Below are 18,333 nucleotides of genomic sequence, written 5' to 3'. Positions count from 1 at the left end.
AAAAAAAAAAAAAAAGAAGGTAAGAGACTGAAACTCATTCCTGAGTCTGGCAAGTAGACAGTATAGTCATATACTAAATTCTGGGTCTCCGAGATGTCTGTTGGGTGGATAATCCTAATGTGATAAGCAGGCAGCACGCAGGAGCAATTGCTAGAAGCAGAGGCTATGAACATCAAGGACTTGTCTTTTGTTCTTGAAACCATTAAGACTTAAGGCTGTAGGACCCTGGTACTGGCCAATGTCCCCAGGCAGCCTGTAGCTAGTTTCAATTTTTGGTCTCTAAACTTGGCTCTGAATTTTGAAATCACTCGTCTTACCATTGCCAGCATTTCCAGGTATTTATATGGAAAAGGATTCCAGAATATTGAGTGTACTCCACCACCCAAAGAATTCCCACAAGCATGCGACACACCTGGCCCACTGTTTTCTTAGCCTTCTAAGGGGAGTCTTACCAGCTACGTTACCAAGAGTCCGCTTGACTTGAAATTGCTAATATTTACCTGTTCACACACAACCACATTGGAGGAAGACAGAAGCTCAGTCAAGGGCTGGATGGCTCCTCCTTCCACAACTGCTCGGGTCTGCACTGAAGTCCCTGAAACGATATTGGTCAGAGCCCAGGGAGCCTCGAACTGCAAGCAGGGGTAAAGGAACTCCACCAGCCTGGGAACAAGCCACGCTTCAGTAATCGATTTTAAAGGGGGATTCTTTTCCTGGAATAGCATTTTCCTACGTAATGAAAGAGAGACTGGGGAAAGGTCATGTGAGGTAGGTATTAAGAACCTCCTTTATCGATATTCTTGGCATTCCTATCAGATGAGACAAACAGCTGGGCCAGAGCTACTTAATATCCTAGAGTTCAACCTATAGCATTTTGCAGTGATAAAGCAACATTTTCTCCTTTAGATATTATCTACAAGCTGAAATTCCTGTAGAGGCCAATGTAAATTAAGCAATTCATCTCTGACAACACATTGCATCTTTTAAATTGCCCTCAAGGATGGTGTAGAATAGCAATTTAGTCTCACTTTTGGATGGACTCACTTTTTCCTGTATTTTATGGGCGTTTTGCCAATGCCAAACAGGTCATTGGCACTCATTCCAGCTCTGAACCTGCACACAGAATAAGTCTTTTTAGAGATGCCTGGTTCCCTAGGTGGCCTGGAAACATACAACTGGATCTGAGCTATTCATATCTTTGTTTATTTCACCCAGAGTGAGGCTCTCCTGCAAAGAGAAAAACATTCAGGTCAGAGTCTCTGCCAAAAGGAACCGTAAACATTACCTAGTCTAACCATCCATCTAATTAAAATAGGTTGGCTTGAACAGGATGCTCCATCCTGCATGCTGTTCTATATTAGGGGAGGGAAGAACATTTAGTGGTCTTTAAGTCTCATATATCTGTGAGACACTCCCCATGCTCAGGGGAGGAGTAATTCCTATCATCACTTGTATCCCCAGCACCTTTTTATCCCATTCAGTAGAACATGTAACAAATATCAGAAAAAGACGGCAGAATAAAGACCTCCAAAAATCCTCTTCTACGTAAAAGTAGTGGGAAAACTGACCAAAAAATCATTAGAATCAACTTTTTTCAGAATTGTAAAAATTGGCCAAAGGCTTGCAGCAATTTGTTTTATGTAATACAAGAAATATTCATTCAAGAAAAACATCTGAATCTTAGTAAGAATAGCAAAAGCGTCACGGCATTTTGAGTTGCCCTATTCCCACCCACCCTCAGCCCCAGATCAATAGTCTACAATCATTGAGAAAAATCAGTCTAACAGCCACCAGAATCTGGGTCAGCACTCCTTTAAAACCTCATTACCAGGGAATTATTATTAGTTAACCTGTCTGGTAGTTCCCTGAAAGACCCCACTCTAAGACTATTTTATTTTACTCAGAGCTCACTTTATGTGAAAATCTTTTCCCTAACAATTAGAGGAAGATGTTGGAAAACAATCACAGCTACCTGAGACATTAGATAACAGCTGGGATAACCAATAGGCTAACCAAAACACTTAAAAGGAAAATCTGGAGAATGAGATGGGGCTTTGGAAGTTCTGACATATTACTAAGTATCCAGAAGGCCGCATGCATGTATAGAGCTATGCACATACTTGAAAAACTGAGAAGACCCTCAAGTCTTACCTCTGGTTGACCTTGAGACTCTGTGCAAACAGGAAGTAAAAACTCAAGACAGAGTTGTCAACTACCTGGCATGAAGGCATGCCCCAACATGCACAGAGTTTTTTGGGAAAAAATTGGGTGTTGTCTTTTCTTCTGGTTCCAAGTGTGAAGGTAAATCTCTGTCCAATCATTAACTGACCACTAATACAAACTGAGCAGAGACCTCAGTGGTTACACATAACAAAAATACAGATTTCACAGAATTAGTTTAGAAATTACGAAACCAACCACCACCACCCAGCAACAACAGCAAAAAACCCAGGGGAAAAAGGGAATCTGATATCCAGAGTTGTGACGCTATATTATTTTAAATAACCAATTTTCAGTGAAGAAATTATGAGACATGCAAATAAATAAGGTGTGACATACACACACACACACACACATATATATATACAGCAAGAAAAAAGTAATCAATAGAAATGGTCTCTGAGGAGCACAGATGTTGGTCGTACTAGACAAAGACTTTAAATGTGTTCCAGAACTAAAGGAAATCATGATTAAAGAGCTAAAGAAAAGTATGAGAATGATGTTGTTATTATTATTATTATTGCAGCAGAAGTGAGACTTTACTGACAGTCTTGCAAGACTGAGTGTTTGGTGGGCAGGCACCCAGACATAAATTATTAAAAGAAACCAGACAGAAATCTGGAATTGGAGAGCACAATAATTGAAATTAAAAATTCACTAAGGGGATGAAAAACAGGTTTGAGTGGACAGAATAAAGAATCTGTAATCCCACGCCTTTGGGAGGCTGAGGTAAGTGGATCGCCTGAGCCCGCAGGTTCGAGACCTGCCTAGACAGTGAGACTTCATCTCTACAATAAATAAAAAAATCAGCCGGGCGTGGTAGGGCGCGCCTGTAGTTCCAGCTACTTGGAAGGCTTAGGCGGAAGGATCGCCGGAGCCCAGCAGGTTGAGGCTGTGGTGGCCGGGAGCGGCCACTGCCCTCCAGAATGGGTGACAGAGAGAGACTCCAACTCAAAAAAAAAAAAAGAATCAGTGAAGTTGAAGATGGGTCAATTATCCAGTCTGAGGAAAGGAAAAGCAAGACTGAGATAAAAATTAACAGATCTTTAGAGATCTGTGAGACTATCAAACACACCAGCATATACATACTAGGAAGGAGAGGAGAGAGAGAAAAAGGGGCAGAAAGCATATTCAAAGAAATAATGGCCAGAAAATCCCAAATTTAATGGAAAAATTAATCTACACATCTGAGAAGCTCAATAAACTCCAAATTGGATAAATCCCAAGAAGTACACACCTAGACACATCATAATCAAACTGTTGAAAGCCAAAAGTATAGAATCAAAAACATTGAGCTGGGCTCGGTGGCTCAGCCTGTAATCCTGCGCCTTTGGGAGGCTGAGGTGAGTGGATTGCCTGAGCCCACGGGTTCGAGACCCGCCTGGGCAACTTGGTGAGACCTCATCTCTACAATAAATCAAAAAATCAGCCGGGCGTGGTAGCGCATGCCTGTAATTCCAGCTACTCGGAAGGCTGAGGCGGAAGGATCGCCAGAGCCCAGCGGGCGAGGCTGTGGTGGCCGGGAATGGCCACTGCACTCCAGTCTGGGTGACAGAGTGAGAGTGAGACTCCAACTCAAAAACAAAAAACAACAAAAAAAAACCATTGAAACCAGCCCCCGCCAAAAAAATCATGTACAGGCCTCAGTAAGATTAACAGCTGATTTTTCATGAGAAGCTATCAAGGTCAAAAAGCAATGGGATGATATTTTCTAAATCTTGGGGGGAAAAGACTGTCAACCAAAAATGTTATGTCTAGAACAGGCTCAGTGGCTGAGCCTATAATCCCAGCACTTTGGTGTTGGGAGCCGAGACCTTGAAGAAACAAACTATGGAGCATCTGATTACAAGAAATATGCTGGCTGAGAGAAAAGCTCTGGCACACAGCGACCATGTGGAAGGCAAAAGGCCCCATGGATCCTGTTTAATAAACCTTTTGTCTTCCTGCCTGTGCATGCTCACAATTATTATATAGTTTGTTGACTAGCAACGAGATCTTTAATTTATATTATAAGAATGTATACAAATTGTTATGATTTTGATTGGAAAGACATACAGTAATAGTTACTTATCAAAAATCCTTTAAGTTTCCTTTTTCTAAAAGTTATCTTTAAGTTTCTGAAGGCTAATCTTGAGATTCTTTCAATACATTGAAATTTTCTGTACCGAAACTCTTTTTATTGCTTTTGCCTCCAACCAAGCTGATTGCTAAGGAACAAGCTATGCCGATACTCCCCTGTTACGGTTTCTGCCCCCAGCCAGACTGTTCAATAAGTTACTATGGCAATGGGATTTCTTACAAACGGTTATGCACTAGCTTATAAGGAAATAGATTTCAAAAATAATTAGATTTGTAATTTTATTAAGTTTGAAGATAGGATAAAAATAAGTTTATAGTTTTATAACAATAAGAATCACACATTAATGATAGTTATACATTTATGATAGTTTAAATTAAAGAAATATTAATAAGATAAGTTTATAAGATATAGCATAGTGTTAAAGTTTAATCATTAGACAAAATAAAATTGTTAAATCTAGATGTGTTTAAAAAGACTCATATGAGTCATTGTAAGGTTTTATAGCTTAAAAGTAATTAGTTTTGGGTTAGGTGTTAAAGAATTACATAACATTATATTTTGTCAAATCATAAAAGGTTAGTAGAAAATTCAAGATTTTATATTAGGTAGAAATAAAAATAAACTTACGAAGTATGGATTAATCATTAAAATCATGGAAAGTAGTTTGTGAAAGTATTGTAAAAGCTTTGCAATTATCATCTTGATGTAAGCATGATAGGCCTCATAGATTCATGATTGTTGGGGCAAACAAATCTCATGATGTATGTTTCTGTAAAAAACGTTATGCCCTGTGGGACGTGTAAGCTCCCGGCGAATGTTTGTCATATTGCTAGGGGTGATAGAAGAATGGTATACAAATGTTTGTCATATTGCTAAGGTTGATAGAAAATGGTATATAAGGTGGAAGAAGTTTGAATAAAATTGGACTCAGTCCTGATCAGACTGATCCCAGAAGAACTGCCTCTGAGTGGTTTCTTCTCGCCGTCTTGACTCTGTGGTGCGGGTCCAACCCCTCTCATAGATCGGAGCCGGACTCTGACACTTTAGGAAGCCTAGGCAAGTGGATTGTCTAAGCCCACGGGTTCAAGACCAGCCCAGGCAACTTGGCGAGACCCCATCTCTACGGTTAAAAAAAAAATTAGCTGGCTGTGGTACCGCGTGCCTGTAGTTTCAGCTATTTGGAAGGCTGGGGCAGAAGGATCGAGTGAGCCCAGCCGGTCAATGTTGGGGTGGCTGTGAGCATGTCACTGCACTCCAGCCTGGGCAATGGAGTGAGACTCCAACTAAAAAAAATAATTTTATATCTAGTAAATTATCATGATAAAATGAAGGAAATAATAAGATATTCCCAGAAAAAGAAAGATAAAGAACCCATTATTAGCAGACCTACCTTACAAGATGTAGTCAAGGGAGTCCTTCAGATTCTCTAAAGAGTAGACAGTAACTCAAATCCACATGAAGAAATAAAGAACACCTGTAAAGGTAACTATGTAGGTAAGAATAAAAGATATTATATATATACATATATATACTTATAACTCTCTTATCTGATTTAAAAGACAACTGTATAAAGCAATAATTATACATCTATGTAGAGGAGCATACAAAATATAAAGATGTAACTTGTAGACAATAAGAGCAAAAGGAAGGAGAGAATAAAGCCATATAGAAGCAAAGTTTTGTATGCTATTAAGTTGGTATTACTTCAAACTATTGATCGCTTAAATTGCTATAAGTTATTAACTTATAGATATCCCCAAGGTAAATGCTAAGAAAAAATTTTTAAATAGTAAAAGAAATAACAGAGAAATTAAAATATTAAACTAGAAAATCTCTATTTGGGACAAAGAATTAATGAAGGAACAGAGGAACAATAAAGACTGCAAAATATATGTAAAACAAATAGCAAAATGGTAGACATAAAACCTTATCAGTAATTACATTAAATGTAATATCTTAAACAGTCTTTTTTTTTTCAGTTGGAGTCTCACTCCTTCGCCCAGATTGGAGTGCAGTGGCACACACACAACCACCCCCAGTGTCGACCTGCTGGGCTCCAGTGATCCTTCCACCTCAGCCTTCCAAGTAGCTGCAACTACAGATGTGCACTACCAAACCCAGCTATTTTTATTTTATTGTAGAGACAAGTTCTCGCCAAGTTGTCCAGGCTGGTTAAACAGTCTTAATAGTAAATACTTTAAACAGTCCCAATAAAAAGCAGAAATGGGTAAAAGAGGCTTAGAATACATGATAAAACTATATGCTGTAAACTATCATTAAAAGAGATATACTTTTAAATCCAAAAACACAAATAGATTGAAAGAGGATTAAAAACAATATGCCATTCAAACAGTAACCAAAAGAGAAATATTAGTAGGTATACTAATATAGACAAAATAGACATTAAGACAAAAGTTGTTACTAGAGATGAATAAAAGGATCAGTTTATCCATCAAAAAGATAGGGCAGTTATAAACATTTATGCACCTAACTGAACCCCAAAACACATGTAATAAAATCTACATAATTAAAGAAATAGAGAATTCAAAAATAATGGTTGGAAACATCAAACCCCATGCTCAATAATGGACAGAACAACTAGACAGAATATCAGTGAGAAAACAGAAGATTTAAACAAATTAGCCAGACATCTATACCAAACAACAACAGAATACACATTCTTTTCAAGGATACATGGAACATTCTCCCAATGTCTGTGGGCCATAAAACATATCACAATAAATGTAAAAAGACTAAAATCATGCAAAATATGTTCTCCAACAACCACAATGGAATGAAATTAGAAACAACAGAAGATAAGTTGAGAAATTCACAACCATAAGGAAAATTAAGCAACACACTTTTAGATAACTGTGGGTCAAATAATAAATCGCAAGAGAAATTTGAAAATATTTCTAATGAATGAATGAAACAAAAACACAACATGCCAAAACTATTGGGATGCAGCTAATGCAAGGTTCAGAGGGAAATTGTAGCTATAAATGCATATGTTATAAAAGAAGATAGCTCTCAAATGTATAACTTACCTTTATACTTTTAAAAATTAGAAAAATAAGAGCAATCAAGCCCAAAACAAGCAGAGCAAAGAAATAAATGCTAGAAACAGAGAATGGAAAGATAGAAAAAAAAGTGAAACCACAAGTTGGTTCTTGAAAGTGATTACTAAAAATGATAAACTCTTAACTAGACTTACCAAGAGAAAAAAGAGAAAAGACTCAAGTTATTTAAATGAGAAATGAAAGTTGAGACACTACTGGATTTATTCAAATAAAAATGATAAGGGAAATATTAGCAACTATATGTCAATAAATTAGATAATCTAGATGAGAGAGACAAATTGCTAGAAATGTACAACCACTAAAAATGACTCAAGAAGGAATAGAAAATTTGAATAGACCTATGACAAGTAAAGAGATTGAATGAGAAATCACAAAACACCCCACAAAGAAAAGTATATACCCAGATGGCTTAATTAGTGAGTCGTTCTAAACATTAAAAAATAAAATAACACCAGTCTTTCACAAATTCTTTCAAAAAAAAAAAGAAGGAATTTTCTAAGTTATTCTTTGAGTCAGTAGTACCTTGATGCCAAATCAAACAAAGACATTACAAAAAAAGAAAAAAAAAATACCAATATCCCTTATAACTACAATGCAAAAACCCTCAACAAAATATTACAAAGCCAAATGTGTCAACCCATGAAATGTATGGTGAACATATTGGTCATTGTGATGAATTGGGATTTGACCCACAAATGCAATGGTGGTTCAATATATAGAAACCAATCAATGTAGTTCCCCACCTCGAGAGAATAAAGAGGGAAGAAAACTCACATGGTCATTTCAACAAATGCAGGAAAAGTATTTGACAAAATTCCATATTCTTCCATGATAAAAAAAAATTTGAACAAACTAGGAATAAAAGGGAAATTCCTCATCCTGATAAATGCATCTACAAAAATCCCACATCATGCTTAATGGTGAAAGATTGAAAGGTTCCCCCAAAGATCAAAATAAGACAAGGATGTCTACTCTTGTCACTTTTATTCAACATGGTATTGGAAGTTCTAGATACATTGATTAGGCAAGGAAAAAAAAGTAAAGTGCATTCAGATTGGAAAGGAAGAAGTAAAACGATATTTGCAAATGATATCATTTTGTATATAGAAAATCCTAAGTAATTCACACACACACACAAAATTAGAGCTAATAAGTTCAGTTGGGTTACAGGATCAATAGACAAAAATCAATTGTATTTCTATACACTAGCAATAAACAATTGAAACATCAAAATTAATAAAATAATTTAATTTACAATAGCATAAAAAAGTCTAAAATGCTTAGGAATAAATTTAACAAAAGAAGAGCAAGTCTCTTCTTTTTTTTTCTAGTGGTGATGAGAGAAGAACAAGTCTTATATGCTGAAAACTGTTTTCTAAAGTTAAAGTGCACCTAAATAATTGGAAATATATCCCATATTTATGAACTAGAAGACTTAACATTGTTAAGATGGCAATACTCCCAAATTGTTCTACGAATTCAATGCAATGCAATCAAAATCTGAGCTACCCTTATTGAGGAAATTGATGAGCTGATTTTAAAATTCATATGGAAGTACAAGGGATCCAGAATAGTCAAAATAACCTTGAAAAATACAAAGTTGGAAGACTCACACTTCCCAATTTAAAAACTTACCACAAAACTATGGTAATCAAGTATCTGTTGTACTGTCATAAAGATAAACATATAGATCAATGAAAGCAAATAAGCGTCCACAATAAGCTCTTGCATTTATGATCAGTTGAGTTTGTTTTTTTTTTTTGATAAAGGTGCCAAGATCTTTTCAAAAAATGGTGCTGGGACAACTGGATATCACAGGCAAAACAATGAAGTTGGGCCCCCTACCTACGGTATTTACAAAAATTAACTCAAAACAGACCAAAGAATTAAATGTAAGAGCTAACACTATAAGACTCTTAGAAACATCGGTATAAATCTTTGTGATCTTATATTAGGAAATGGATTCTTAGATCTGATACCCAAAACACACAAACAGCCAAATAAAAAAATTGATAATCTAGACTTCTTTAAAAAGGATACTGTCAAAGAAGTGAAAAGGCAACCCACAGAACAAGAGAAAATACTTGCAAATCATATATTTGGTAAGGGTCTAGTATCTAGAATATATAAATAATTCTTACAACTCAATAAAAAGACAAATTACTTGACCTTCAAAGGTTCAACTTGAGAAAGCTGATTTGTTAAAAAACAGGCAGAGTTTGAAGACATTTCTCCAAAAAAGAGATGCAAATTGCTAATAAGCACACAAAAAGATGATTATCATTATTAGTCACTAGAAAAAAACATGAAAATCACAACAGGTCGGGCTCAGTGGCTCTGCCTGTAATCCTATGCTTTGGGAGGTCGAAGTGAGTAGATGGCCTGAGCCCGTGGGTTCGAGACCCGCCTGGGCAACTTGGCGAGACCTCATCTCTACAATAAATTAAAAAATTAGCCGGGTGTGGTAGCGCGCACCTGTAGTTCCAGCTACTCGGAAGGCTGAGGCGGAAAGATCGCCGGAGCCCAGCAGGTCGAGGCTGCGGTGGCCGGGAGCGGCCACTGCACTCCAGTCTGGGCGACAGTGAGACTCCAACTCAAAAAAAAAAAAGAAAAGCCCTGCCCAGATAATCCAGGACAATCTCCCCATCTCAAAATTGTAACATAATCACATCTGCAAAGTCCCTTTTGTCATAAGGTAACATTCACAGGTTCAGGACATCAGATGTTGACATTTTAGGGGGCTATTATTCAGCCTACCACAAAAAGTTATGGAGTTAGCCGGACTCGGTGACTCAGCCTGTAATTCCAGTGCTTTGGGAGGCTGAGGTGAGTAGATTGCCTGAGCCCACGGGTTCGAGACTCGCCTGGGCAACTTGGTGAGACCTCATCTCTACAATAAAATCAAAAAAATTAGCCGGGTGTGGTAGTACACGCCTGCAGTTCCAGCTACTTGGAAGGCTGAGGCCGAAGGATCGCCGAAGCCTAGCAGGTTGAGACTACGGTGGCTGGGAGCGTGCCACTGCACTCCAGTCTGGGTGACAGAGTGAGACTCCAACTCAAAACAAACAAACAAAAAAGAGTTATGGAGTTAATATATAACCCAGCAATTCTACTCCAAGAGTTCCAATGGAACTGAAAACATATGTCCACACACAAACCTGTACACAATGTTAATAACAGCATTAACCATAACAGCCAAAAAGTGGAAACAACCCAGATGTCCACCAGCTAATGAATGACACATAAAATTTGTCATATCCATTCAATGGAATATTATCCAGTCAAAAATGAAAGACGTTCTGATCCATGCAACAACATGGATGAACCTTGAAAACATCATGCTGAGTGCAAGAAGGTAACATAAAAGTTGCATATTGTATAACCTATTTGCATAAAATGTCTAGGAAAGGTAAATCCATAGAGACAGAAAGTAAATTAGTGTTTGCCAGAGGCTGCAGAGAATGAGGAAGGGGGAGCCACTGCTTAGTGGGTATGGATTTTTATTTGCAGTGATAAATAAGTTCTGAAATTAGTCGTGGTGATGGTTGTACAACCTTATGAACATACTATAAACCACTGATTATATACTTTTAAAGGGTGAATTCTGAAGTATGTGAATTATATCTTAATTTTTTAAAATGCTAATCTAGGATAAAAAGGAAAACAACTTTTTTCCATCATTTTATTTCATACCTTCCTTGGGGGGCAGAATCTGGGGAATACTCTAGACAAATGAAACTAACTAGAGGTGTGGTTCAGACTCCTATGGCGATTCAGAGAATGACTGTACCCATTTCATTTGGTGAGTGGTTTCACTTGGCAAAATTGAACCAGTCTCTGCCCTCTAAGAGCTCTCAGTCTAGCAGGGCACCAAGGGTGCATGTAGTTAAGGTAGGACACAGACAGTATTTGCAGATACATTATTGATGATCTAAGAAGGAAAACTTTCTGGTCAGGGCATTCGGGATTCACACACACAGAATGGACCTCGAAGTCAACTCAGGATCTGCATTTGGTGAGCTCGGGATAGATGGAGAAGGGAAGACAGAGGACAGCATTCAAAGTCTCAGGAAAGACTTCCTGTCCAGAGACTAGATGTCTTTACAGAGAAACAACCTTCACAAACCCTTATTTCCTGAGCTCCCAGGCTTAGGGGTAGGCAAGTGAATTTTTCAATTAGAAATAGCACCTTCTCGGCTGGGCATGGTGGCCCACACCTATAATCCCAGCACTTTGGGGGGGCTGAGGCAAGATGATTGCTTGACTCAGGGGTTCAACACCAACCTGAGCAACATGGTGAGACCTCGGCTCTACAATAAAAAAAATTTGCCAGGCATGGTGGCGTGTGCCTGTGGTTCCAGCTTCTTGGAAGGCTGAGGCAATAGGATCACCTGAGCCCAGCAGGTCATGGCTGCAGTGACCCTGAGTGTGCCACTGCACTCTAGCCTGGGCAACTCAAACAACAACAACAACAACAACAAAAAGAAATAGTACCTTCTTCCTCCCCAAAGGCTCGCAGTCACAAGAGTAGTGACCCTTAGCCTTTTGACAAAGGCAGTTTAGCTTAAAACATGATCTCAGCCGGGCTCGGTGGCTCAGCCTGTAATCCCGCGCCTTTGGGAGGCTGAGGTGAGTGGATTGCCTGAGCCCGCGGGTTCGAGACCTGCCTGGGCAGCGAGACCTCATCTCTACAATAAATCAAAAAATCAGCCGGGCATGGTAGTGCATGCCTGTAGTTCCAGCTACTCGGAAGGCTGAGGCGGAAGGATAGCCGGAGCCCAGCAGGTCGAGGCTGCGGTGGCCAGAGCAGCCACTGCAGTCCAGTCTGGGCGACAGAGTGAGACTCCAACTCAAAAAAAAAAAAAAAAAATTATCTCTTCACTCGTTTATTTAAAGACCTAAATTAGAGTTCGCAAGTTCTGAATCTATGAAACATTTTCAAGCCAGAGACATTTGCTAAGAATGTATTTTGTACACAACCACTCTAAATGCTATGCATTGACCAATATCCCTTTGGCTAGTTTTTCAGAAGCTGAGTCAGGGGAGAAATCATTGATTAGCCTTCTCTTTAAGGTCTACTCATCTTTCTTGGCCTTCCAGAGCTCCAGGCTGATCACAATCTACTGTTGCCGCCTCAGCTAGTGAGAAAAGGAAATAATTGAAGCACTTAGAACACTTAGCATCCTACCTTAAACTACTACGTTTAGCCTTTTGAACATGCATCTGATTTCATTTTCACAGATGTGATCAGCTGGAAGAGTTAAGATCACATAGTAAATCATCGCATCTCTGCTTAGCTCTTCTGCTTTCTCCTACTACACCACATCTAGAAAATGATTCAATTTTCCTCTCAAAGTAAAGGACGGTCATACACAACCTCAAAAGGCCAGGATTCTCGGCTGTAAAGACGTCTCAGCAAAGCATCACTTTGCCCTGAGTCTGAGCACATCTCCATTGATGCTGATGAGTTCCTGAAGAGCATGCCTGCTTCCTGGATGGGCTTCCACTGATGGCACTGGGGGCTACAAGGGAGTTGTCCATGCCTAGGCTCCGTGACCATTTACACTGTTAATGAAATCAGTCTATAGGTCATTCATACTTTTATTCTCAAGTTTGACTTGGACAACAGACTGAGAGAAATTTTTTAAAAAGAAGAAGAAGAAGGTGCAGTAGCTTGCACCTGCAATTCCAGCACTTTGAGAGGCCAAGGTAGGGAGATCACATGACACCAGGAATTTGAGACCAACTTGGGCAACATAGTGAGATCCTATCTTCTACAAAAAAGAAAAAAACTTACCCAGGTGTGGTGAAACACCTATAGTCCCAGCTACTCAGGAAGCTGAGGCAGGAGAATCATTTGAGTCCAAGAGTTCAAGCCTGCAGTGAGCTATGATCACACCACTGCACTCCTGCCTGGGCGACAGAGCAAGACCCTGTCTCTAAAATAAAACAAAAACAAACAACAACAACAAAACTCTCTCCTTATATTAGTCAGTAACTCACAGACTTTATAGTATTGAGAATCCTGGAGAAATGATCCAATCTTCCTGGATGGATGAAAATTTACAGTGAAGACTTTTAAAGTAGTCATTAAAGGAAGTCACTATATATTAAGTACTTCTGATTCCTTAAATAAGTTACTTGCTTGGAAAAGGATCATCATAGAGTAGGGTGGCAAGGCAGGATCATCTTTGGGGTCTACTAAGCTAGTTGTACTGTTGCCCTGTCACTAAACGGGCCCTCTCTGTAGTGGGTTTTGTACCTTTCTCATCCACTGGCCCTTCCTGCTATTGTCCACACAGAGGGTTAAATTCCTTTGTTCTCATTGGTTTCCTTTAACCTGCGGTGGTCTTGGAATCTAGGCAGCCACGCTTGTTGGAACAGGTTACTGTAAGAGGGATTTGGCTGCAGATGGTGTCCTAACCAGGCTACTTGACCATGTGCTTTCCTCTCCTAAGCTGCCTTTCAGATTTCCAAGGCGGAGCTAACCTTATAGGATAGGTCAGCAAAAATACAGAGATGTAGGACATGGAACTACAGCCAGACAACTACACGACCAGAGAAGCTGAATGAGAGTTAGAATCGAGGCCAGGCACAATGGCTCAGGCCTGTAATCTCAGCACTTTGGGAGACTGAGGTCGGAGGATCACTTGAGGCCAGGAGTGTGAGAGTTAGAATCCACACAGTCCTTAGGCTCTCCATACCTGGCCGTTATGCTCATCCTAGCAGCAAGGAGGACAGTCTGGACTTCTCAGTTCCACACCCTACTTCTTTCGGCAAGGCAGGCTTGTCGGGCCTACCTGTATGCCAACATTTTAGCTCCTTGGTAAGCCTCCATGACACAGCAGCTGTAGTTAAGCATCTATGCGCCTGGCCCATGGGGCTGCCATCCAGCTCCTCAGAGGTAGAGAACAGTCCCATGTTATAGATGAAGAAACTGGAGCTCTGAAATAAACTGGTGGCAAAGTCCCATGGAAATTGTGATTTGAGTCGGGCTTGGTGGTTCAGCCTGTAATCCCTTGCTTGGGGAGGCTGAGGTGAGTGGATTGCCTGAGCCTGCGGGTTCGAGACCCGCCTGGGCAACTTGGCGAGACCTCATCTCTACAATAAAATCAAAAATTTGCTGGGCGTGGTAGTGCACACCTGTAGTTCCAGCTACTTGGAAGGCTGAGGCAGAAGGATCGCCGGAGCCCAGCAGGTCGAGGCTGTGGCCACTGCACTCCAGTCTGGGCAAAAGTGAGACTCCAACTCAAAAAAAAAAAAAAAGAAAGAAATTGTGATTTGAGCCCACAGTTGTCTGACTTCTAAGTCCATGTGCTTTTATCCTCCATCAGTATTTTATGATGGAAATTACAAACATACAGAAATAAAGAACTATCCAGTGAACACCCATGCACCTATGTAAATGAATATTTTGCTATATTTACTTTATCACTCCATCTTCTCTGCCCCAATTTTGATGCATTTCAACCATGTGTGTACCACACTGGTCCTTGATAGAATGAGGTCCCTGCTTCGTACTCACAGGTGTGTCTTTGCCTTGGTACTTAAATGTTCTCAGCCTCTCTTCTGGAGCATCTAAGGTAGGCATATTGACTGGAAGAAATAAATCACTTTCTGGTTGGACAACATGAGATTTTTCAGTGCCCAGTCTGTGGGTTAGTATGTTAAAATCACGGGGCTCTAAGTCCTTAAAGGGCGCACAGTGGATCTGAGAGTAGACCCAGAAAGTAAACTTCCATTAGCATCACCACACCAGTTCCGTTGGCTGTGAGCACCATGAAAGCAGCAAGAGGACCGCTGAAGTCCTGAAAGGGAAACCTCTGAAAGGTCATGTGGGCCAGGCAGGCGTGGTGGCTCATGTCTGCAATCCCAGGTCTTTGAGAGGCTGAGGTGGGAGGATTGCTTAAGGCCAGGAGTTCAAGACCAGCCCGAGCAACAAAATGAGACCTCGTCTCTACAAAAAATAGAAAAATTAGCTGGGCATGGTGGTACACTCCTGTAGTCCCAGTTACTTAGGAGGCCAAGGCAGGAAAATCGCTTGAGCCTGGGAGGTCAAGCCTGCAGTAAGCTGAGACTGCCACTGCACTCCACGCCAGCCTGGGTAACAGAGTGAAACCCTGTCTCAAAAAAAAAAAAAAAAAAGGTCGGGGGAGGGGCTGGTCCAGTGGCTCACACCTCTAATCTCAGCACTTTGGGAGCCCAAGGGTTCGAGATCAACCTGGGCAACTTGGCGAGACCTTGTCACTACAATAAATCAAAAAGTTAGCCGGGCAGGATCGAACCTGTAGTTCCAGCTACTTGGAAGGCTGAGGCAAAAGGATCCCCTGAGTCCAGCAGTTCGAAGCTGTGGTAGCCATTAAGTGTGCCACTGGGTAACAGAGTAAGACTCTGACTCAAAAATTAAAAAATGGGAGCCGGGCTCGGTGGCTCAGCCTGTAATCCCGCGCCTTTGGGAGGCTGAGGTGAGTGAATTGCCTGAGCCTGTGGGTTCGAGACCCGCCTGGGCAGTAAGACCTCATCTCTACAATAAATCAAAAAATCAGCTGGGTGTGGAGGCGCATGCCTGTAATTCCGGTTACTCGGAAGGCTGAGGCGGAAGGATCGCTGGAGCCCAGCAGGCCGAGGCTGCGGTGGCCGGGAGCGGCCACTGCATTCCAGTCTGGACGACAGAGTGAGACTCCAACTCAAAAAAAAAAAATTAAAAAATGGTAGATTGGCTTGAACTGGGCCTTTGATGACTAGGATAGGCTGGTTGTCAGACATGGAAGCATTTCACATGGCAGGGTCCAAGGAGCTCTGTACAGGGCATATGTGCAAGGTGGTGAGGAGCCCTGATAGGCTCTGACAGGACGATGCCCTGTCCTCCCATACCCAATTCACCAGCACGTTGGGCCAGAACAGTCTCAAGCACAACCCACTGCTAATTCTTTGGTAGACTGTCTCCACCAGGGTCCACGCCTCCACCGTCTTTTGCCCACATGACCACAGTTGCCTCCCAACTGGTCTCCCTGCTTCTACTAATTCTAATTCCAATCTGTTCTAAATTGATTATGTTAACTCCCCTGCTTAAAAACCCTCTCTTGGCTACCCGTTGAGCTTAGAAGAAAATTCAAACTCCCTACACTGCCCTTTCATGAGCTGATCCCAGCCCACCTCATCTCCAACAACTCTTCCCTTGATCGCTGTGCTCTAGGCCCTTGGCTTCATTGTCAAGTATTCTAGGCTCACCCCTACTTGGAGCCTTTGAACAAAGGGCTCGTCTCAGAATCTTGACATAGCCAGCTCCTATTCATTCAGTCTTAGCTTGGTCACCTCTGAAATCCTTTTCTAAGTATCTTCCCAGTCTGTTTTATTTTCTTCTCAGCTTTAACCACCACCTGATATTTTCTTGTGTTTTCATCTTCCTCCCCTTACTCTCAACAACAATGGGACCATGTGTGTCTTAGGTACTGTTTCTCAGCTCCTTCACAATGATTGGCATGTAGTAGATACTCAACTACTTGTTAAAAGAGGGTGGAAGGTGATAAGGAGCAAAGGAAGTTGGTCCTCAACCAGAGGAAGTTATCCAAATTAGGCCAGGTTTGAACTTTCTGCAAGACAGCAGGGACTATTTCTTACAGGTGTGCAAAGAATACCCATCTGTTTCTGAGCATACAAGATGGTCCAGACTATAATAAAGAAAAAACTGGATAAATAAGGCCGATACACTCTAGTCTTGAGTGGATAATAGTTGAGAATAATTTTGATAGGAAAGACTAAATTAAACACATCAATTTGGGAAGGGAAGCATAGACATCTTAGAGAATTCCATGAGTTTAGAGCAAAGACTGATGTTGTAAGAAGAGAGACAATGTCTACATGAGTTCAGAACATGAATTGGAGACTTGGTGGTGCTCACATTAGGGCCCAAGAGAATGAAGAACCTGCAACGAACCAGAAAAACAAAGGGTATTTGAGATAGAATGATAACACTACTAAAATAGCAGCAACCACATCAGGGACAAGTCCCTAAACTGGAGTGCCACCAGCCAGCCTCAGAAAGACAGAAGCTGCAGGCTAGTGTGTTAGCTGAGTCTCAGAGCAGAGGCAGATCAGCAGCCCACATGGTCCTCAGGAGCTTGGCCAAGAAGAGCCTAACCCTAGCACTTTTGGAGGCCAAGGGGGGAAGATCTCTTGAGCCCAGGAGTTCAAGACCAGCCCAGGCAGCAAAGTGAGACCTTGTCTCTACAAAACACACACACACACACACACACACACACACACACACACACACACAAATTACCCCAAAGCAAAGTGGTACACACCTATAGTCCCAGTTTCTTAGGAGGCTGAGGCAGGAGGATCACTTGAGCCCAGACAGTTGATGCTGCAGTGAGCTATGATTGTAACACCCACTGCACTCTGGCATGGGCAACACAGTGAGACCCTGTCTCTACAAAAGAAATAAGAAAGGAAAAAAGAAAAAAAAAGAATAGCCTACACCTTAATACCCCACTCACAACCCTAGACGGATCATCAGGACAAAAAATCAGCAAGGAGATCTGGAACCTCAATATGACTCTGGACCAAATGGACTTAATTGATACCTACAGAACACTCCATCCAAAGACCACAGAATACACATTCTACTCATCACCACATGGAACATATTCTAAGATCAACTACATAAATGACCATAAATCAAGCATAAGCAAATTTAAAAGGACTGAAATTCTACCATGCACCTTCTCGGGCCACAGTGGAATAAAAATAAACATTGACACCAACAAAGTCCCCCCAAAACCCATAAAGACATGGACACTAAACAGCATGATGCTAAACAACTCCTGGGTCAATGAAGAAATCAAAACAGGGATCAAAAGGTACCTGGAAACAAATGAAAATGAAGAAACATCTTACCAAAATCTCTGGGATGCCTTAAAAGCTGTAGTAAGAGGGAAATTTATATCG

The 18,333-nt window shown here is 40.8% G+C and overlaps 1 protein-coding gene across 1 annotated transcript in view; it reads right to left on the bottom strand.

The window, feature by feature from the left end:
- The window catches only part of LOC103259482 (importin subunit alpha-8), a 33,222-nt gene extending 18,251 nt beyond the window's left edge, over positions 1–14,971 (bottom strand). Inside the window, 4 exon segments of the mRNA XM_008057145.1 lie at positions 501–729; positions 1,145–1,227; positions 12,384–12,518; positions 14,906–14,971. Coding sequence (XP_008055336.1) covers positions 501–729; positions 1,145–1,227; positions 12,384–12,518; positions 14,906–14,971 — 513 coding nt within the window.
- Positions 14,972–18,333: the final 3,362 nt, after the last annotated feature.

Source organism: Carlito syrichta, unplaced genomic scaffold (genome assembly GCF_000164805.1).
Source record: "Carlito syrichta isolate Samal-C Ts95f unplaced genomic scaffold, Tarsius_syrichta-2.0.1 Scaffold302779, whole genome shotgun sequence".
Lineage (NCBI taxonomy): Eukaryota > Metazoa > Chordata > Mammalia > Primates > Tarsiidae > Carlito > Carlito syrichta.
The sequence above is the reverse complement of the archived record's forward strand: the minus strand, read 5'-3'. Positions and strand labels throughout refer to the sequence as shown.